Genomic DNA, 22,688 nt, shown 5'->3' on the forward strand with positions numbered 1-22,688 from the left:
GTCTTTTCTTTGGTGTGGGGAGCGAACCCAAGGCTTTAAGCACTTTCAGCCACCAATTCATATTTTCAAAGTAACTTTAAAATATTGTATTAAAAAATAAGAATTTAATGATTTCCTTTAAAATAAAAGAAAAATATTGTTTTTAGCTCTTTTGTTTTAGTGTGTATGTGCAGCTAACTTCCTTCCTTCCTTCCTTCCTTCCTTCCTTCCTTCCTTCCTTCCTTCCTTCCTTCCTTCCTTCCCCTCCCTCCCTCCCTCCCTCCCGCTCCCTCCCTCTTTCCCTCCCTTCCTCCTTCCTCCTTGCTTTCTTTCCTTCTCTGAGAGTGTGGGTACAGGGACATTCATGAGGTCAGAGGTCAATGTGGGTACTGTCCCCTGCCTTTCGCAATGTTCTGAGGCAGGGTCTTTTGTTCCTTCTTGCATATGCAAGATGATTGTCTCCTGCTGTGACGTGTGTGTGTGTGTGTGTGTGTGTGTGTGTGTGTGTGTGTTGCTACTAAATCTGGCTCTGTGATGGCCTGGAGATCTGAACCTGGGTCCTCACATTTGTACAACAGATACTGCATCCACTGAGTTGTCTCTCTGTTTCTTTTTAATTTCTTCTAAAATAATGATTAAAAAAAAAATCTAAAATGAGATCACATGCCAGGAACATGCTTGGCAATCCTATCATTTGGGAGGCTAAGGTAGGACACTGATATGATGGCTCAATGCCAGCCTGGGCTACACTAGAGAGAGACAGAGAGAAGTGTGAATAAGAAGTGATAACAAGCCGGGCCGTGGTGGCGCGCGCCTTTAATCCCAGCACTTGGGAGGCAGAGGCATGGGGGATTTCTGAGTTCGAGGCCAGCCTGGTCTACAAAGTGAGTTCCAGGACAGCCAGAGCTATACAGAGAAACCCTGTCTTGAAAAACCAAAAACCAACCAAACAAACAAACAAACAAAAAAGAAGTGATAACAACTCGAATAACTTGTTTTAAAAATGGAGTAACGTGGTTGTAGTTTGCCAGAAGGGTATGTGCTCAGCTCTGGGTACAGTCCCAAACATCAAAACAACCTCCCCGCAAATCACAAACAAACAAACACCAAGTAAGAACTCCATTAGTTCTCTTCTAAATAACAAATTATTCACGGTTGCTGGCCACAGTTTTGCAATGAAAGCAACATGACCTGGAAGCAGAGGTCTCAGCAGGGACCTGCCTATGGGGATCAGAATGACACTCTGGGCAAGAGAGTGCAGAGGAACTTAAAAGCCAGCAAGAGGATAAGACCAACAGGCCCAGAGAGAGGATGGAGCGGCACGAAGGGCTGGAGAGAATTAGAGGTGAGAGAGGACGGAGCCCCACAGCAGGCCACCATCCTGGCTCAGGCCAAGGCTCCCAGACTGTGTCTGCCAGAGGAGTTTCTGGTTTGCTTTACCCTAACACCTGCCTCTGTCCTCAGCTCACTGTACCATCTCCAGCTGGTTTCCTCTGGAGTTTTCGGGGCTCCCCTACCTTCTCACGCCTGAGCTGGATGGAACTCTGAGGCCCCTCTTCCTGTTTGTACAGCCTTTCACCTCTTCAGGACCTGACCTAGAGCCTTCCCTTGACATACACTTGATCCAGTAGTGCAAGTACCCTTCCGCAGACCTCAAATTTTTATAAAGTACTGCTTTTTAAACTTGATTTTTTTTTTTAAACTTGTCTCTCCTGACAGCCTTGACTTTTTCCCCCTCCTAGGTTTGCCCTCAAAACTCTATCAACTCTGACTTCTAGATCTTAAAGTTTGCCTTTTCTAGAAGAATTTCCATGGAGGATGATTGCCATCAAACCCATGATCCCAGCCTATCTCTTTGTAAAATAACATTCCCAACTAAGGATACTCTTAAGATCCCACTTATGAGAAGTTTTCCTGTTTCCCGTTACTGAGAAGAGCTCACGCGTGTGTTACGAGGGCAACCTCTTCTCCTCTCGACGGCCCTGAGGTGGCTGCTTACCTGATACAGGTCATTTCTCATGTTGATGATGTCATCAGAGATCAAACCAGATGTGACTTCCAGCAGATCCCTCACGAGCTGAGCGTGAAGGTGGATGATGGCTAAGTGTAAGACACTGGAATGAAACACAGTGGTGATAATTAACTGGGGGCTTAACAAGTGGCAGAAACAAAAACATGTCAAGAAATGACTGGAACTGAAGACTGAAGCTAGCTGTTATGTATAGCTTTCTTTGCCCCTACCATGTACTGAATGTACTGATTGGAGGTGACATGATTTCTCTGGAGAATTCCCTCTCCACTGCCTATCCCAGGCTTTTACACATTGACAGTACCCACCTGCCCCTGGAGTGTAAATGCCTGACCAGACACAAGAAGTGCAAAGGCACCTGCCGGATCGGAAACCAAATGTCGTTCAGCTCCAAGCCAGCTCTGTCTCCATGCCTCTGACCCAGGCAGCCCTCCCTGGTCTCTCCCTGACATACAAGACCATGAACAAAGGTAATGCCTAGGTTTAGGAACAGCTTGGGAAAACTCAGTTGCCGAGCTCTCTTCCTCCATAACAATGAGAAGTGACTTCTATTTCTAAACAAAATCTTGTTATTTATCCCTGAGATATTTCATTTAGCAATACTTCTCAGGGAAGATCACAGTTTGCTCTTTCGATGACCCCATGCCAGTATTAACTGTAAGTAAAGCACGCACGCTTTGATGAGAAGCACCACAGCCACTCCTCAGGCTTCAGTGGTGCTCCTGATGGAACCCTGACAGAAGGCTTGTGAGAAGTGATGGGGACAGCCACACATCAAATAAAAGGGCTTCAAAAGCTACTTCAACATTTCCATGTGCAGCTCAGCACTTCACAGAAGCACGTCCCCTCCCCTTCATATCTTCATACCCCTGGGGGAAGTTCCCCAATACCAGAGTGTTCTATAGTTTCTCTTTATTTTATTTCTATGATGACTAATGGTGACAGGGTCCAGATTATAAGTCAAATATGACAATCTGAATAAAGAAGAGAAACAAGAATACTCCCTTATCTATACGCCTGAGCGGGTCCTCTGTGTTTCCCAGGTCTCATACCCCTAACCTCTCAGGGAGCCTGATTGTTTAAGTCTCAGCTTAATGAGGCTCTGTGTATTGTACCCACTTGGGAACGAAGACCAGTTTCCCAGCTGCCCCATGAACACCCAGGTCCTTACACACATATCCCTGCGTTCCTCTGCACACACCGGCTGGACTGCAGGTGCTTGGCATCCCTTTCTTTCTACAGCCCCTCCTACAGATACCAGCATCCCACTTCCTAATTACTTAATCCACTTGCCCTCACTACTCATGAATTTAGGCAGTCCTTAAAGACGGCCCTTGAAGCGCTGGTGTCCTGTCCTGGTTGTCTGCTCTGTTTTGTGGTTATTTGCTATTGAATGCTAACTGGATGATTTCCCGCTAAAGGCACCTTCTGCTATTCAGAGCTTTTTACACAGAAGGTCGTCTGGGTTCCTCTTGTACTGTGTAGGATAAGACCAGCGGTTATACCACATCCTTAGTTACACTGCAAGTGATGGGGACAAAGGTCCTTGTACGAAACCCCTGAGGTTGGCATTCTCCTAAAGCATTTTGTTTTTAAACCGAGACTCACCACACAGCACTCCAGAATGCTTCCACAGAAAAGGGCTTCTTTTCAGTGTTAACACTATTTTAGGATCACTTAGATAAAGCACTTGAATCTCAAGACTGCTGTCTCTGGCTATTTTTATACTTTTAGATCATTTCAGAAGTCTCAATGGAAGGACTAAGAGAACCATTTAGGAAGGAGCCAGGTGGCTTAGCGAACAGAACCTCAGGAATAGACAGCAGGCGTGGCGCCTGGAATGTCAGACTCCCACACAGCCTGGCCTGGATCTGAGGCAGAGCCTGATCCACTCACATCCTCGTGGCCCATAACAGAGAATGGAGAAGTAGCCAGTAGCTAGTTAAGAATGGCATTCCTCTTAGTCACTCTACTAATGCTGCTCTTACCAGGCTTCCTTGGGTACACGATGACAGTAACACTTCAGGGACTTTGCAGGGCTATCAACAATTTTCTCAATTATTACTTTAATACATAAAGTGGGGGTGTAAAATTAGCATGATTACACACACCTGAGCCTTCTTGCCTAGGGAGACAGCATACTTGAGGTCTTGTCCGATGAGGGCAGAACCGTTTTTACTATAGTCCCCCAGAATGCCCCCTGTCAAAGGTAGTTTGTGTGGGCAGTATCCCTGCCTTTCCCTGTCCTGAAACAGAGCTTGCTGTGCAGCAGTCCCCACTCAACTCACCTGTCCCCATTCTCATCCTGTGCAGCGGTGAGATGGCGCTGCACGGCCAGCAACATCTTCACGTCTCCAGTCACCGCGTAGTCGAAAAGGGCGTTGGCGTGTCGCCTGGCGAGCTGCAGAGCCTTCTCAATAAAGAGGTTATCTGCAAGGCAATGTCCGTTATCTGCAAGGCAACGTCCACAAGCACAGCTGAGTCTCATTCGCTCGCCCTACGAGTGTGGCATGGCACAACATTCTAGTGGAAAGGGCTCCTTTTGGCGATTCTGGATTGTGTTGACTAGAAAAAGCACAATTGGGCATTGTCTCACTGACAGATAATACAGTTAAGAGATTGATTTGAAAGTGTCTGTGGGCCGTGAGGAACAATCTAGAAACATCTGCTATTTTGAGAAGAACAATCAGTGTCTATGATTTAAGGGGAGCAACCAATCTCGGGGTGCTTGGATTTTGCCGTAATTTTAAATAGCCAATCATTTTACAAACAAATTCTCTTCTGGAATCCAGTCTGAGTCAGAGTGAGGAAACACGCCCTCGGGTGCCGGGCAGTCTCAGAAACCCCAGGGGTTTGGGAAATTTTATTATCTTAAGGTCAAGGGACGGCAAACTAACCTCAACACAAATGGGCGAATCTAGCCTGTTTCCATACGGCTCTGTACACATATACTGTGCACCTCAGAAGAAGTATTTGAAAAACAGAAAAAAAAAAGGGAAAAATCCGCGATAGTAACCATGTGTACGGCTACCACGTGTAAATAGTTACTATCTCTTTACTGATGGCGTCTGACCTAGAATCATGACTCATATGCCAATGAGGCCTGCTCAGACGGAACATTTCCTTTCAATTCTACTTATTCAAGGAGGACAAGAGAATAAAGGAAAAGTCCCATTTTCAGGCAAACATCTTCAGTGTGGCAGCTGAGCCGGCTTTCGGGAGGTGTGTGAATGCCATGGAGACATCTTTGTTACCTGGGCCAGGGACAAAGTGAGTTGTCTCTTCTCATACCCAGAACTGCACACCACTAGGCAATGTACATGCAAGTCTCTGCACTTTATAATCAGAGCTGAGGCTGCAAAGATGAATGGATCCACAGGCAATGTACATGCAAGTCTCTGCACTTGATAATCAGAGCTGAGGCTGCAAAGATGAATGGATCCACAGGACGCCTCTCTTGTAGGGCACACGGCACTGCGCAGAGCACTCAGAGGAGATGCTTTAGATTAACAGGAAGGAAACCTGTCCTCTGGAGACAGCTTCCTGTCCTAGAATTGCATCTCCCCGGCTGTCCCTGGAAGCCCTCGTGCGCATGCTCACCTACCCTGAAACCCCACATCCTGATCCTTGTCTTCTGTGATGGATGCCAGGGCAACTGTTTCCGTCTTGGTGCAGGCCATGGGCAGGCTGGACCCCTCACCTTCAGTTTCCTTCATCTTCCTGTCATCACTCTTGGCACAATCTTTAGGGCCATTTTCAAATTTGGTATTTATGGTGCCTAGGAAAAAATGTAGAAATGTCATTTTTTCCCTAGTAAAATCTATTAAGCTATATATATCTCACTGTCTCAACATAGGGCAGAAAAAAAGGAAAACAGGAAGAAGGGATATCTGTGGAAAATGGAAAACTATAAATGTTTATAACACAAACAATATGTTCTAGACATATTTTATATTTCTTTCTCTATTTCCTTTTTGAGACAGGGTCTTGCTGTGTAGCTTTGGTTGACCTTGAACTCACAAAAGATCCACCTGTCTCTGCCTGCCAAGTGCTGGGATTAAAGGTGTGTACCAAAAAACCTGGAATGTTTCGGAAAGACTTTAAATACTCAGAAACAATTTAAAAGCCTGTCTTCCTAAAACTCATTCTGTAGTCAGATGTGGTGAGTCCCACCCACAATGTCCTACAAGGTCAAGGCTACACAGTGACATTCTCTCTCCCTCAAACAAAACCAAACAGAAACAAGACAGGAATCTCATTTTGTTTATCTGTGAAGAAGAAAAATGAGATAAAGTTCTGCGTGCTGAAAGCCAGTTGAAAAGTTCTTGAAAGCAGTTATTTTTTTTTTCCTAATCCTGAGTAATGAGGGAAAGGGAGCTGTGCAGGGCTCATTCTCATTCTGTGTGGCCAGGAGGGCTCTAGTGCACCATCACTAGACTGACTGTGGTTGCTGTTGGAACCATGTCATGTGACAGAGTGACAGTAAGACTCCTGGGCAAACCTGGAGCAAGATCCAATCCTGCTGCTGTGTCTTGTGAAAGTAAAGTTTCTGAACCTCTCCTCTGTCCAGGTGCCGAGCCTAGCACTGGTCTTGCACAGGGGTCATAAGGTTATGGGTAATGGAAATAATAATTCTATTTTATGGGATGAATGATTACCTGATTATAGGATAAACTATAATGTCAGTTAAGATCTTTACAAAAGATTACAGTGATGTACGCATCTGGCATGAATTGGCATTATATATGAAAAGACTTCATAGAATAATTTCCATGATACAAAAGAATGCAGCTTTATATAAACTATGAGCAGCCTGTACCCACAGCTATTCAGAGGATGCCCAAGAGTGGAAAAGGCCAACCCTACAAAACGAAAACTGATTTCAGAAGGATGGGACTTGAGGTAAAGGGACAGATGTGAAGGTGGCATTTCTGTGTTTGTGTAGTCAAGTCTCTATCTTGTATCTAGAGCCCCTGTTCTGCTTCCACACAATGGGATGAGCAAATATGTAAGTGTCAGGAGTGTTCCTTGCGCTGACCTAGAATAACCTGGAAATATTAACTTACTGGAAAGTTAATTTGTAGAGCTTTTAGAGATGATGCTGTTGCCTGTGCAGCGTTCTTGGTATTCAGATCCGACTTACCATGGGTGATCCCCGAGTTGGATTTAGTGGCTCCGGGATGGAATGTAATCCCACCGTAAGGAGGAAATCCGTAGTGCGAGAAGCCATACCCTGAACCAGCAATGAGACAGAGGGAATGTCAGGGAGATGTTTAACAGTATGGGGACCCACTCAGAGAGGCAGGCTGGGGCGTGGGGAGGCACAAGCCTACACAAGCTGGCTCTGCCCGAGAGTTAGTAGGATACACTGTGGGAAACGGACAGCTGAATCCCACTGTGGCAACACAGGCAGAGCCCACACTAGCAGCTTGGGGGACTTAATGCTGAGCAGGTCCTTTTCTTCCAGGTGAAGGAAAAGCTAACGGTAAGTACTCTCACCAAGACTTAGACCTACAGAAAAATAGTTAAATAAGAAGACCCCTGGTGAGAAGAACCCAATACAGGAATATACTGATACTTTAGCGGGGGAAAAATGGCCACCACACTCATTTTCAGTGGAGAAACGAATGAGAAATTTAGAAGGGCAGATAGCACTGAACACGACACTCACTGACAAACAGTTTAAAGCATTCACACGTTATCTGGAATAAAGGAAGGCCATGCTCAGCACAGTATTTTACACAGAAATCAGGAAACAGCATTCGAGTCACCTACGCTGTAGGTATGAGTCATTAAACAGCACACTTACTTATGCTTCTATAAGAACTGTATTTCCACTGAGATGCTCAAGCTAACATCTGAGGCAAAAGCATCCACAAGCATGATGCAACGTGCTTCCCTGGCAGGATTTTCTGTGACTCAGTTTGTTTACAGCACTGTGTCTACAGCCCACAGTACGCTGTGTAGGCATATTATACCCATCTACCATGCAGTGGGGGATGATAGTTGTTTTAATATTTTCCCAGAATGATAGACTAACTGTTCCTCCAAAAGCAAAGGGGAGGAGGGAAATACTCAAGAATGATTTGAGAAAGGTTTTCTTCCAGAAACACTTCAGTTGACTTTTTCCTTACACTTTTGGGGACTAGCCGCATATTATCCTGAAAGAGAATGTCCAAGACCCCCCAGTGTATCCCTAAAAGTGCAGATGCATACAGACCTAGGTAAAGTTCACAGTGTAAAAAGGCAGAAGGAGATGAAGGCAGAGTAGTAGGGCAGTCACATCAGCAGACTGCGAAGACAGTTTGTGTGTGTGGTCTCTGTCAACACAATGGCAATATTTTTAGACTCAAGCTGACCGCATGTAACTGAAACCACAGAAAGTGAAACTGGATGGGTGGGGGGGTGTGTGTGGCTATGCCTTGAGATGAACATACATTTCTTTGAAAAAAAAATGTTTTTTTTTTTTTTTTACATCTGTAGGAAATTTTCCATTAATGTGAAATCTAATAATTAGTAATGTCACCAACACTCAGTGGGCAGACATGTTTGGAAACCCGGGAAGGAAAACTATCCCCTCCTCAACATGAAAGGCTTTAGATAGAAGAGAGGTTTCTCATACCTGGGCCAGGACTTCCGGTACTCCCTCCACCACCGCCACTACCAAACATGCCTCCACCACCAGCTCCTGCTCCACTGCTGCCGCCGCCGAAACTGTCCGAGAAGTTGGGCATGAGTTTCTGACGCTTCCTCTGTACTTCCTCTTTGTCTGTATTTACAGGAAGGGAAACCAGGGGGGAAGACTGATTGGGTTCCACCGGCAGCCGCAGGGAGGCTATTGATTCTCATGATATTTTTAAATGCATTAAAGGGAAATAACAGGCGCCCGAGGAGGAAGCACGGTATTTATTCCAATGGACAGGAAACCAAGGGCATGCCTCACAAACCACAGCGCGGCACACACCCAACTCCGCGGACCCCCGTCTCCTAAGTTCCCAGTGCTAACAAGTTGGTGACAGATCTCATTGCTTCTCAAGATTCTGATAACCCAAAGATACACTTTTTTTTTTAAAGCACTTTTACTTCTTTATTTTGAGATAGGGTTTCACCATATAACTCTAGCCGCCTGGAACTCACTATGTAGACTAGCTTGGCTTTGAATAAGACTCAAAACTGCCTCTGCCTCGTGAATGCTAGGATTAGAGGTGTGCACCACCACACCCAGCTAGCGTTCAGAACAGTTGTCCTTGTTCACCTAAGACAACTATAATCACCAGCTTACATTTATTACGTACATACACTGAGTGAGGTGCTGGGATAGAGAGAAACAACACACATCTGGGCTGTCAAGGACCCTCAATTTCAAGGCAAAGAGGGATTTAGTGGGACGGATTATGATAGTATGCATCATACCAACATGTGAAATCATGTGATCAGATTCAGGGCATGATAAACCTCTATAAAGGCTAACAACTATGGTCGAAGAACATGATATTCTGGGAAGACACAGGGACTTCTCAAAGGAATAACATGGGTGGGTGATTTTTGATAATAAATGCAAATATTTTGGCTGGAGTGAAAAGTTAAAGGTGGACTGGGGTCACCCACGCTGAGGAGCCTCAGGAATAGGAATCCGAGGGACTTGCTTAGAGGAGACTCATTGTACGTCTCAGAGAATGACATGCAGAGGACAGTAGTTTAGGAGATACATCTATCACTGTATACAGGACATCGGAGTCAAACTCTAAGGAAGACGATGCAGACAAGCAGAGGCAATGGAGACCGATTCCTTACTGGTTACTGTGGCAAGAGAAATATGGTCTATCCTAGAAACACAGACGAGGTGTACAGAGATGTTTTGGCTCCTAGGATCTCAGACTCCAATATAAAGATGGCGTCTGGGACAGTGGCCTGCCCGAGTCCAGGTGCTCCGAGACTTAGCTTGGTGCTCTTACAGAGTTCTGTGTTCCTCACTAACCCAGACAGCCTCCCTAATTCTGTTACTGCAATGTGATCAACAGCCATGTGCCCTCAGTTCCGTCATGGCCTGTGTGATCTTTGGCTGCCATGTTCTCAGTCCTGTCACTGTGTGGGAGATCTGCCATGGTGTTCCTATTCTTTTGTGGTCTGGGAGTATCATAGCAGATATTGTTTTGTTTTGTTTGTTTGTTTGTTTGTTTGTTTTTTGTCTTTGGGGCTGAGAAGTGAAGGTGGTTTTGTGCTTACATTAAATAGTCAACATGGTATTCTCTATCCAGGAAATAGGCCAATACTTATCAATCATCCGGTGTCTGACTGATCAATGCTGGTTTTCATCATGGTCTAATGTTCAGAAAGATCTCTACTTCTCTAGTTCTGTGGCTGTTCTCATCACCCCACAGTGTGGCACAAGGACTTTTGGACTATGTTGGGCTGTCCACTGCAGTTGATGGGGAAAGCAGGAGAGCACAGGGGACTTTGGCAGTCCCTGGGAAACCAACCCTGGGCACATCAGGATGATAAGGAAGAAAATGGCTTTCTGCCAGAAAGGAGTGAAGTTGAGGCAAGAGACTGGTTACTTTCTAACTGATGACTCGTAGAAATATTTATAAAGTTTCCCCACCAGTTATACTGAAATGAATAGCTATATTCATTTGCTCTCACATAGAGTATTTTTTTCCATTGTAGAAACATGGAACACAACAGGTATCTTTAGAAGAGATTCCTCATCCTGTGTGTATGCGGAGCCTCATTTGTATTTCAGGTATATCATTTGTATTCATGGTGACCTAGAAGATGTGTGTTTGAAGTTTGCTGAGGAAACCAGGACTTCAGGGAACCCCAGTCCTCTAATCCAGGCATTAGAAAACTCCCACTCTGCTGGGGTGGAGGGCCCAGGAAGCTGGGCCTTGTCTACTGTACTCTTCAGATGCTGACACTAGCAAGAGAGGTTGCCTGGCAACCAAACTCTCAGTGTTTCTAGGCTCACATCCTGCATAGGGAACCTGCAGATTCTTTTCTTTTTCTCATGATTCTGCATCAGCAATGATAACACTATTTTGAAGGCCCATTTCAGGAGATACACTGTTTTTTTTTTACTCAGAAAAATAATTTTTTCTTCCTGTTTTCAGAGCATGGAGGGAGGCTTCAGGTAAAGCAGTAATTTCACATTGCCTTGTCTGGACAGAAGGATCTAGAAGAACTCAAGGTGGCGAGGAAGGAAGTAGGCCAGCCACAGAGCTCACCATAAGCCTGACCCAGGAATGTGGAGGTCATTCCTCTAAAAGAGACATGGCCTCCCAGAAACTCTTTCAAAACAGCAGACTCCTGGTCTCCATCACACTTTGCCTTCAAGGGACTGATACCTGGGGGCCTTGGTGCCCTGGACCTTTGTGGCTCTCAACCTTACCTAGGACCCTGTACCTGGTGACCTCCTCTCCAGCCCCATTCCCTCTGAGCCAGACATTTCTGATTTTATCAGAGCCCAGGCCTTGTGTAGCCTCCAAGTTCATGGATCTCTTCTCAGAACCATGGCTGTCGAGACAAAACTTATGAAACAGAGGTACGGAGAGGCTGATGGAAGCACTGTGGGGCCGGGATTCTCTTCAGTGCTGAGTTCCCACCCACTCGAGTCATGCCTTTGACTGGCCCCCTTCCTGCACTTGACCCCAACTGAAAGATGTTTACACTAAGTTTCTCTTTCACTCTCAGACGTTTCTCCCTTGTTCCTCGTATCTACTTAACCACTCCATACACTTCGTCTGGAAACCCTAGAGCAATCTGAGACTCTTGGGTCTCTCTTCCTTTCCCTTCATTCGAGGTCCAGATCTCTACAGCGCCACCATGGCAGTGTCTGTCGGATGCTCACTTCTGGCCACTTGAACCCTTGCTAATCCTGCTGAGTGAGGTACCATTGAATTCTAGCCACATTCTGACCCTCTCATTCCAGACAGTGTGCAGGCAGGCCTAGCCATCAGAATCAAAGCAAAAACCTCCAGCTACCACAGAAACACTTCACTGCCTGGACCTGGCCTCCCTTGCCTAAATCAGCCTTCATCAGTCCACACAGCGTCACAGTAATCATTTCTCCCAGGACAAACATCAGCTGCCACACCTCTGCCTCTGAACATCTCTCTTTTATAAATAGAGCCTTGATTTCCACTCATCTTCAATAACATGGTAAGTGGCTTCCCACTCAAGAGGAATTCTTTGGCTGCTTCTTTAGGGATCCAGGGCTGTCTCCTCAACAGTTTCATACAGTCTGTGGATGCTTCCCTTTGGGTACTTATAATTTGAGAACTAGGGTTACAGCTCAATGGTAGAACATCTGCCTAGTGTCTACAAGGCCCAGAGGATATGATGTCTAGCACCTCAAAAAGCATTGTAATCTGCATTTTTAACTATAGTGTACCTTTCCTGATGTGTCCTTTGTGAGGAAAGTATAGTGACCATCACATTTTATAGTTCTGGGCTGGACAGTGGCTAAGCTTTCTGTTTAATTCTTAAGGGCTGCTGAGTAGCCCTTACTTTTTTTTTTTTTTTTTAACTTTCCTTTTCTTCCCCGCCCCGCCCCCTCCAGCATATGCCACAGCATGCCCATGGAGGACCACCTTTATCTTCTGGCAGGTACTTCTCTCCTTTCAACACAGCTTTGGGGATCAGGCTCAGGTCAGCCCTGACAGCAAGTGTTTTACCCACTGAACCATCTTGCTAGCTCCATACTAGATTTGAATACCCAACAATAGGTTGCCAAATGTCTAAGTCTCACGTAAGTTTGGCAGCAATACAGTAACATAAACGATTGGGGCTAACTCCACGACCTTGGTATATGACCGTCCTTGTCCCTAACACTATGCAGCACGTATCCGGGCAGCAGCTTCTGGGAGGCTGAGTAAAGGAGGGGCCCACTGGTCTTTCAGAGCAAGCACAAGGGTCTATACCACCCAGGTACCTTTGATTTCAGGATAGTAGAGAAAGGGTTTCGGTTCACTAGTTTCCAGATCCGATTTTCTCCGAAGCTGAACAAACACAGAAGCTGGTTTTGTAATGTTGACATCCTTATACTTTGGCGTTTTGAAGACAATGGCAAACTGCAGGGTGCAAGAGACCCAAACATTAGTGTAGGGCATTTGTTTTCTAGTGTTGCTGAGCATCAGGCACAGTCTATATATGTCTATGTATACTCTAAGCTAAGTATGTGGAAACCCAGAACCTGGAGAAAGTTCCAGTTAGTACATTATACCCACAATTATACTGTCCCCGTGTAAGTAAAACACAACAGCGTGCTGGCAGATCACATGACTCAGCCATTTCTCTTTCAGATCAGCCCTAAAAACATCCAGGATCACTGACAGCAGCAAGAGAAGGAGTTTATGTGGAAGCAGATAGAACCAGGCCTGCCACTGTCAGCCGCAGACCATCATGCTAAGTAAGGCAGTTCAGGAGCTATCACGTGCTAGTCCTGGGTAGTGCTGAGATAATAAGGAACTGGACAGACTTAGTTTTGGTTTTTCTATGTTTATATCTATAAGGATCAAGATTTCATCAACTATAGGAGGAGCAATGGTGGCATATGCTGATAATTCTCCCTGCCTCCCTCCCCGCTTCCCACTCAGGCACTAACTTGAGATCTTAGAGGGAGCTGCTGTTATTGTCTCAGGCTTCCTGTGCACGTGAACACAGAATTGTTTCTACATACACTGCATTCCATATTGATTGTTACAAATCTTTGCATTCTATTTTGAGGTCTCTGTTCATTCACAGAGCCTCCTTTTCTAGTAACTGTATGATGTTCCATTATATAGATATACCACTATCTAATTAGTTATTTACTGGCTAACATTTGGGTTGTTGACAATTATTTGAAACACCATTTCTCAGTCACTGTCAAAGAGTGACTATTACTGTGGTGGCTCATGTCATCAGTTGGGAGATCCTGGTCATGTAACCAATCAGCCAGGAGACACTGGCTCTTCAGGACAGCATCAGCTTCAGCCCTTCAGACTTCTCAGCCTCTATGACAGAGTACTGCCATAAACATAGCATTGCTGTGTGGATGTCAAAGAGACTTATGATGGTTTCTTTTTGAATATGTGGAAACTGAGCACTGAATTTCACCAAGGCAGAACGTGCATTAAAATAAAACCTGCAACAATAACCCACCTACCTGTCTATGAACATCCGTGGGGGAGAAGTCCCCAAATCCTTCCCAAACTCCGCCATTTTCTTCCTCTTCATAAAACCGAATCTGGATGTCATCTGCACACAGGCATATTCAGGCAGGTGATTGCAGTGCGTGTAATGGTGTTGATGAGCACGTTAGCCAATGCAGCTTTGCCTCATACAAACATAAATGTTTTGAAAGGAGTTGGTGGCAGAAGATCTGCACCACTCATTACACATTATTTACTCCATGAATGAGATCTACTATTTACTCCTAGCGGTGGATATTAGAGTAACCCAATCAATTAAGCTTTGTTTTAGTCAACATATGAACTCCTCAGTTCTCTGTGCTTAAACCATTCACTTCTGGGAAGTGCAATGGCTGGTGGAGGAATAGCAGAACCTGCAGGTGTGACCTAACCCAATACAGAGATGTGCACCGGAACACTTGACATGAACGGTGCTTCTCACACGGCTGACTCTGGCAACTGTTTTACGGCCACAAGCTTGTCTAGTGCTCAGAGCATCCTGAGGTGTAGTGGTCCTGATGCTGCCCACACTTTGTAGAAGCATGTTTCTCAGAGGAGGCTAAGAGCCTCTGGGGCCCAGCCACCTCCATCAGGCCGAGGGATCTAAAACACTGATACCCCAGAGCCAAGACCATGGTTTGGTGACAAGTTACATTTCACTTTCTGGTATCATCTTCCGTTAGGAAGTGTTCCAGTTCTCAGGGGATGAGGCGGTGAGGAGGTCCAGAGCATTCAAGTTTGGGGCCAGCTTAGCATTCTAGAGATAGTCTCCTCCTGCTGTTAAGGACTGGTTCTAGGAATATCACACCATATCTCTTCAAGGTGTGCTTTGTCATTTCTAGTTGTTTCTCCCTGGGCAAGGTCTGTTGAGCAAGGACTGGCACTCAAGGATGGATCCTGAGTTCATGTTCTTAAACAGGCCACATACTCACTAGCACAGGTCCCCAGGCCCTTAGGCATCCCTATCCCCTATTCATTAGGGACAGGGGTAAGAACACAGTGTGGTCCAGCCACTGTAGCAGAATGAAACACAGTCCTCTAAGGCCTCGGATGCTAAGACATTTCAGTGTAATGATAAAGATTAAAAATGAAGTACAGATAGTTTTGCCCACAGCACATGTTGCAAGGGGTCAGAAAATGACTATAACTTTGGCTCGGTGGGTTGTATGTAGACCAATAACCAGCTGTGCTGGCATTAGTTTTATGTCAACTTGACACAAGCCAGAGTCACTTGGGAAGAGAGAATGGTCCCTACCAGACTGGTCTGTGGTACATTCTTTTATTGATAATTAATGCAGGAAGGCCCAACTCGCTATGGGTACTGCCACCACCCCTGGCCAGGCAGTCCTGGGTGTTGAAGCAGGCAGAACGAGCGATGAGGAGCAAGCCAGTGGGCAGTGCTCTTCCTTGGCCTCTGCATCGGATCCTGCCTCTAGGTTCCTGTTCTGTGTGGTGCCTTGACATCCCTGGATGATGGCTCACAGTGTTTATCACAGCAACAGAGACTCTGGGACAGCAATCTAAGCAAGGTTGATTAAAACTAAAGAGTGTTTATTTGTGGTTTTGACTTAAAGCAAAGACTGGGAGAGCAACTACTCCTGTAGGTTTTACTAATATCCCAACCTTGCAGTATCTAGTGATGGTAAATCTTAAGAACTTCTCAAAGTGCGAAATGAGGAAAATGTGCAGAGGAAGGACCCTGTGTGTGTCACCTTTCTCCGTCCTGCCAGGCATCACAGCGACGTGAGGAACCTCTCTCCACATTACAACACACCACAGAAAAAGAAGTAGAATCTGCAATTTTATGCTATGTAAAACTCAGACCTTAAGAGTTATGTTAACTGAGTATAGGGAATCAAGTTTAGTGGGAATTCGAGGGCTGAAAGCATCTTTGTATAATCACTATCCCTTTACTTGTGTGAGAAACTGAACTCAGGCTTTACAGAAATAACATGTTCACACTTGGGACTGTTTTTGGGGTCTCCTACAGCAAAAGGAGACTACGGCTGGTCCGCTGTTTCCAGAGAACCCTGATAACCACACTCTAAATCTGGAGACCAGGTGTGTGCGTACCTTTCTGAACCTTGTCACAGAGAAGATAAATCTCTTCCCCTCCCGTCACACATCCTGCTGTTCTGTCCATTCTCACGATTTTCAAGTTGGATGCATTCGGGGCTTCTGTTCAAAGGGAGAAGAGAATGCATATCCTGGTTTAGCACTGGCCTCACAAAAATTCCATGAAGGAGCTCACTCTCACTGTTTTTAAGAAGACACAAATAGAGCAAGAAAGACTTCCAAGGTACTAGGAGCACTTCTTGGGTCTGGGCCACTCATGGGTCCCCAGAAAGGAGCAGGTCAGGAAGGGATGGTGGCATTTGGCTTCTCTAACACACAGGCTGATAAGGAAGTAGAAAGCTGTCTGATGTTTCCAGATGAGTGGCTTGTTTCATGCTAACTTTATGTCATTTATAAAATTCTTAAAAATTTTAAGAAAAATGACATTTTAAGCTACTATTTTTTTTTAATATTCTTCAAAGAAAAGTGAAGATGTTCTGTTTCTTTCCCCCAACCTAAATTAGCATTCTGTGTGGTTTGGGGCAAAGCTGCCCATAGTAGTGAGTGGGGCAAAGCTTCCCCCTTTAAAAACTCCAGCAGCTGTAGCTCGAGGGTCTCTGATCAGTAAGAATCTTTTCTATTCAATAAACTTTTCACTTCCCTTTATACGCGTTTAAATCAGACAGACCCATGCGTGGCTGGATGCAGAACATGGGGTTCCCTTGTGCATCGGATTCTATAATCATTCAGTGAGGCTATTGTACTTGCAGGGTTTCTGAAACAACTGTTTGTTAAGCCCAATGCATACTGAACAATAGAGCCACACAGTAAATTCTACAGACTACTGGAAACCCTCCACATTCTATTGTCTACAGCCCGAGAGACAATTTTGACATACTATTCATTTATTTAGTCACCTTGATGTTCCTGTCTTTATGAATGTATTTCAAACTGGGGATAAAGACAGACAAGAGTGATACTTGTCTTCTATCAATTTTTCTTCAGGTAATTTTTTTTTTTTTTTTTTTTAGAGCACCAGCAATCTATCCTTACAGTCATGTGCTCGTAGTAAGAAACTGGTGTTACATGTAAGGAATATAATGCACTCTCTGAAGAAAACGTGTTACCTCGGCAGACATGTTCTTAAGACGCTTAACTGAATATTAACCCTTTACCCTAGTCCACAGTATTAACTTTGTAGACAATGTGACTAAGTCCCAGTCTGCAGGCCTCAGCTCTGCGGAGTAAGTGACGCGGTGGCGCTGCCCTCCATGCTGCTAGATGAAGCTGCCCCATCTTGGGAGCGAGTACTCACTGCTGTCATAGATGGCGTCTGACACCACAGGCTCCAGTCTCCGAGTGAAGCTGCCCGTGCTGTCCGGGAGGAAGGCTGTGAACATGAGACGCACCACGCTCAGATCCATCTCCTTGGTCTGCTGCACGGCCGCCTGGCGGATGATCTCCTTCTCTCTGTCTAGGGTCACAGAGAATGATCTGCTCATGCCCAGGCAGGTCAGAGTGTGAACATTTGACAGCAAATGTTCAGGAAGCCCAAACAAAGAACGTGGCCTCAAAGACCAATTCTTTTCCTCTAGAAACACTTCCTTAAAGTCTTTCTTGGCATATACTCAGTGCTCATAGTGACAACTCCCTGAAAACATTTCATCCTAGAACAAGCACTGTGACCATACCTAAGGCCCCTTCTCCCCTCCTCATATCCACTTGTCTCCTCCCTACCAACGGAGTACCTTCCTCTTACTCTCATATTCTATGTATGCATATGCAAAAAAAATCTAACATACATCTATATAAATCCTAGGATGTAGAAACGAGAGAGACGGTAGGTTATGTTCATCTTCTTTGTTCCGGCTTATCTCTCTCTCTCTCTCTCTCTCTCTCTCTCTCTCTGTTGTTGTTTTTTCGAGACAGGGTTTCTCTGTGTAGCCCTGACTGTCCTGGAACTCACTCTGTAGACCAGGCTGGCCTCGAACTCAGATATCTACCTGCCTCTGCCTCCTAAGTGCTGGGATTAAAGGCGTGTGCCACACGCCTACCACGCCCACCACGCCCACCACGCCCAGCTGGCTTATTTCTCTTGATACAGAGATCTCCAGTTGCATACACTGCCCTGCAAATGTTTCTTTTCTTTTACTTTCGTTCTCTTTTTTTTAAAAAAATAAAGATTTATTTTTATTTTATGTATGTGAGTATACTGTAGCTGTCTTCAGACACAACAGAAGAGGGCATTGAATTCCATGACAGAAGGTTGTGAGCCACCATGTGGTTGCTGGGATTTGAACTCAGGACCTCTGGAAGAGCAGTCAGTGCTCTTAACTGCTGAGCCATCTCTCAAGCCTCGCCTTGCCTCGCCTTGCCTCTCCTCTCCTCTCCTCTCCTCCTCCCTCCCTCCCCTCCCTCTCTCTTTCTTTCTGGCTGAAAAAAACTCTATTACTCATATATATCCTGTTTTCTTAATCCATCATCTGCTGATGGAGAGCTATGGTGGTTGTTTGATGTAACTCTTGAATATGGCTGCAATAAACACATATGTGCAAGGAAATATTTATGTTATAGTATGTGGACGTGGACAGCTGTGTCTATACAGTTTGACTTCATGTTATTCTGAATCTCCATTTTGATTTTCTTATTTATATTTTTGCATTTGTTGGTCCTTACACATGTGTGTGTGTGTGTGTGTGTGTGTGTGTGTGCATAGGGCAGAGGGCAACCTGAGGGGAGTGGTTCTCTCCTTCCACCACGTGGGTTCTGGAGACTGAATTCAGGTCAGCAGGCTTTGTGAGGGTTACCTGCTGAGACATCTGCTCCACACAGCTGGGGACGACCTTGAACTCATCCGGGAGTGTGGCTGTTTGTAGGGAGTGCTGGGAATCAAACCCAGGACTTCCTACACAAGAGGCAAGTACTGTACCACCCAAATGCAGCAGGCTCTTGGACTTGTTTTCTTAATGACTTTTGACCAGGATGAGGTGGGACCTCAGAGCAACTTTAAAGACTAAGGGGGTGAAGCATGCTTTCACATTTGTTGGCTGTTTGCACTCATTGTTGGAAAACCCTCTCTTTCTCCTGAGCGCATTTATTTACTGGGTTGTTTGGTTTCCGGAATTTAATTTTTTGAGTTTTTTATAGAACCTAGATACTAATCTGTCAGCTACACAGCTAGCAACAATTCCTTCCCCCATTGGAGGCTGTCGTCTCTTCAACTCAGGAAACTGTTTCCTCTGCTGTGAGAAACCTTTGAATCTCAGTTGCTAGTTCTTGATTTTATTTCCTGAGTTGCTGGAGCCCTTTTCGGACATTCCTTGCCTACATCACGAAGCGTTTTCTGCATGTTTTCCTTTAGCCGTTTCAGACCATTACCTTTTACATTAAGATCTCTGCTCCGTGTTGAATTGATTGGTGCGGTAGAAGCTGGGGAGCTCGTTTCCTTCCTCCTACATGCTATCCGGTTCCCCAGGCATTGCTCCTTCTCCAGCCCATCTTTTCTCCAATGCACATTTTGGCATCTGTCTCGGGTATCAGGTGGCTACACTGTGTTCCTTTCTGACCCTCCTATTCTGCTGATTCACACGTCTGTTTTGACGCCACTTTCAGGCCTTTTTGTTGCCATGGCACTGTATCCTACCTGGAATCAGCAGCTCTAAAATATTCTTATTATCCTCTAGCTTTGGCTATCTGAGACCTTTTGTGGTTCCAGGTGAACTTTGCTTTCTCGGAGGAACGGTATTGGGATTGTGGATTGCATTCAATCTACAGACCACACTTGGTAATACTTTTGTGGTATTAGCTCTGTCGACTCCCAGGAACATGGGAGGCCTTTCCATCCTTGATTGAAATCTGTTTCTTTCCTCCCTGTCTTAACATTTTCATTGTAAAGGACTTTTCACATGGTTAATTTATTGCCAGGAATTTTCTTTGCTCATGTTGAAGCTATTGGGGACACCTGTGACTGGGCTCGGCTGTCGCCTTTGCCGATTTCTTTCTGGACACGCTCACTATTGATATAGGAAAACCACGGGGTCTGTGTGGTGATTATGCAGGCTGACCATGGAGCAGAGCTAAGCCTCTGCAGTGCAGCCATGGGAGTCTTGTGTGTAGAATTAGACTGTCTGCGGGTAGGGCTCTTTGAGCTCTTCCTTTCCCGTTTGTATACTTTTCATTTCATTCTCTTGTCTCGCCACTTTAGCCAAGTTTTCAAGCACTAAGTTGAGTAAGAGTGGAGAAAGGGACACGCCATCTTATTCCACTTTCCAAGGAAATGTTTTCAGTTTTTCTCCTTTAGCATAATATTGGCTATAGGTCTATTGTATATATCCTTTAGTGTGTTGAGGTGCAGTTCTCTTACTTTGATTTTTTTTTTTAAATCATAAAGGGACGTTGTTCTTTGCCCAAAGCCTTTTGCATCTATTCGGATGATGTGTAATCTCTGCTCTCAGGTCTATTTACACCCTTCCGTGCATTGGTTTTCATATGCTGAACATTCTTTGTTCTACAAACGAAGCCAACCTGATCATATCAATAATCTTTTTAATGGGTTCGTGAATTGGGTTTCTATTATTTTATTGGGAATGTATGAATTGACTTATCCTTTTCTTTTTTCTTTTTTTTTTCTGTTTTCTGTTCTACTTTTATCTGGTTTGGGTATAAAAGTAATACTGGCTTTGGAAAATAAATTTGTTGATATTCTTCCCCTTTCTACTTTATAGAACAGTTTAAGGAGAATTTATGTTATCTCTTCAAATATCTGGCAGAATTCAGTCATGATTCCATTTGGGACCGGGCATTTTTCAGTTGGGAGTTATTTTATTGCTTGTCTTAGATCTGTGTAAGTTGTTTATATCTTCTTAGTTTAACACTGGCAGGTCAGATGTACCTGTGAACTTATCCATTTCTGTGAGACATTCTAATTTATTGTAATACATGTTTTCAAAGCATGCCCTAATGATTCTTTGGATTTGACCATTACCTCCGGTAACGTTTCTCTGATTTTCACCTTTAATTTTAATAACTGAGTCTTTTTTTTCCCTTTTGATTACTTTGGCCTGAAATTCTTTAAGCTGTTAGTAAAAATTTACACAACAGTCTTATTAAATTGCCTAAAAAACCATCAAAGGTAAGCTGCGTTTTCTCTGGAGTATTGTAAATATTGTCTTCTCCCATGCTCACCTGTCTACTCTCCTACGCTTGTGAAGAGTTAAGGCACACACAGAGTGTGAGGGAGTACAGGGCAACGTACTTCTCTGCACCACCGCTGCGCAGACAAAGGTGAGGACAAGCATGCAGAGCATGCGGAGTCTTTGTGTGTGGGCTCCGCTTCTCCATGGTGCCCAGCACAGAAAGGAAAGACCCGGCTGCACTGAGCCCCTTCCCGCCACTAGACTGGCACGCTGATGGTTGCAGTCATCTTAGAATGTAGAAGCCTTCATTAAGGCTGGGTCGGCTGGCTCACCTGTGAGTTGCCGGTCTCCTCCGCCTTCTGCTTGTAGATAGGCAAGGTCAGAATGCACCAGAAGTCCAGGATTATAGCCCCTAATACACGCCTCTGTCATCCGTGCTTCCAGTGTTTCAAATACCTTTTTCTTAGTCACATGAAGTATTCCCAGGTTTGCAAAGCTGGAGAAAAGCAGTGAGAGTAGCAGCAAAAAGAACCAGAAGTTAGGCCGGCCAGGGCTGGGGGCGGGTGTGTTCAGTAGACAGTTAGGCCGGCCATGGCCGGGGGCGGGCGTGTTCAGTAGACAGGCTGGCCATGGCTGGGAGTGGGTGTGTTCAGTAGACAACACTTGGGAAAATGTATACAAGCACTCAGCATCTCACACAAACCCGAGTCCGATGAACATCAGAACTCGGGACTTTATGAGAGTGATACATGGCATATGCCTTATGTCACTAAACACTGTTGGCAGGGCTGGTGTGCACGATGTACTCGACTCATTAACATTTCTGCAGAGAGGCCTATAACCAGACTCATCACGTGAGTCAGGCCAGGTTAAACTGGGTTACTGAAAGAGTTTGAGGAAAACTTGAATCACCTTAGGTCTCAGAACATGACTAGATGTCAAATCAGGAGCCATAGAGTATGGGTGTACTTGTATGTGTGATTTACAAGGGAAGGCTTGCATGGCTTCACTATGCTCTCACATAATGCACATGCTAGCATACACAATGACAGATTTCACAGTGTAACTCAGAGAGAAAGACATGTAAACAAGAAAAAGATGATAGGACTGGGAGGGATGAGAGGGTAGGAGAGTCAGACAGGGAGAATCCAGACGGGACTCTGAGATCACAGCTGAGCCAGTCCCGAGGGAGGTCAGAGAAAGAAGGAGATTCTGAGTATTACAGCTGCAGACAGGGTGAGTGTGAAGACCCTATGGCAGGACCACTCTGGTGAGTGTGAAGACCTCATGGCAGGACCACTCTGGTGAGTGTGAAGACCC

General features: G+C 45.1%; 1 protein-coding gene across 7 annotated transcripts in view; it reads right to left on the reverse strand.

The window, feature by feature from the left end:
* Nfkb1 (nuclear factor kappa B subunit 1) overlaps window positions 1-22,688 on the reverse strand; it is a 116,668-nt gene that overhangs the window by 14,903 nt on the left and 79,077 nt on the right. For 4 of the 7 annotated variants that reach the window (XM_029537416.1, XM_029537418.1, XM_029537415.1 and 1 more), the window contains 10 exons: window positions 21,701-21,864; window positions 17,549-17,707; window positions 16,252-16,356; window positions 14,154-14,245; window positions 12,939-13,077; window positions 8,631-8,777; window positions 7,152-7,241; window positions 5,613-5,786; window positions 4,297-4,459; window positions 1,979-2,093 (listed from right to left, as the gene is read on the reverse strand). In XM_029537416.1, coding sequence (XP_029393276.1) covers window positions 1,979-2,093; window positions 4,297-4,459; window positions 5,613-5,786; window positions 7,152-7,241; window positions 8,631-8,777; window positions 12,939-13,077; window positions 14,154-14,245; window positions 16,252-16,356; window positions 17,549-17,707; window positions 21,701-21,864 — 1,348 coding nt within the window. The remainder of the gene's footprint in view (window positions 1-1,978; window positions 2,094-4,296; window positions 4,460-5,612; window positions 5,787-7,151; window positions 7,242-8,630; window positions 8,778-12,938; window positions 13,078-14,153; window positions 14,246-16,251; window positions 16,357-17,548; window positions 17,708-21,700; window positions 21,865-22,688) is intronic. The other 3 variants (XM_021195360.2, XM_021195361.2, XM_029537417.1) reach the window with 1 other exon arrangement.

Source organism: Mus pahari, chromosome 4, assembly GCF_900095145.1.
Source record: "Mus pahari chromosome 4, PAHARI_EIJ_v1.1, whole genome shotgun sequence".
In the NCBI taxonomy this organism is placed as follows: domain Eukaryota; kingdom Metazoa; phylum Chordata; class Mammalia; order Rodentia; family Muridae; genus Mus; species Mus pahari.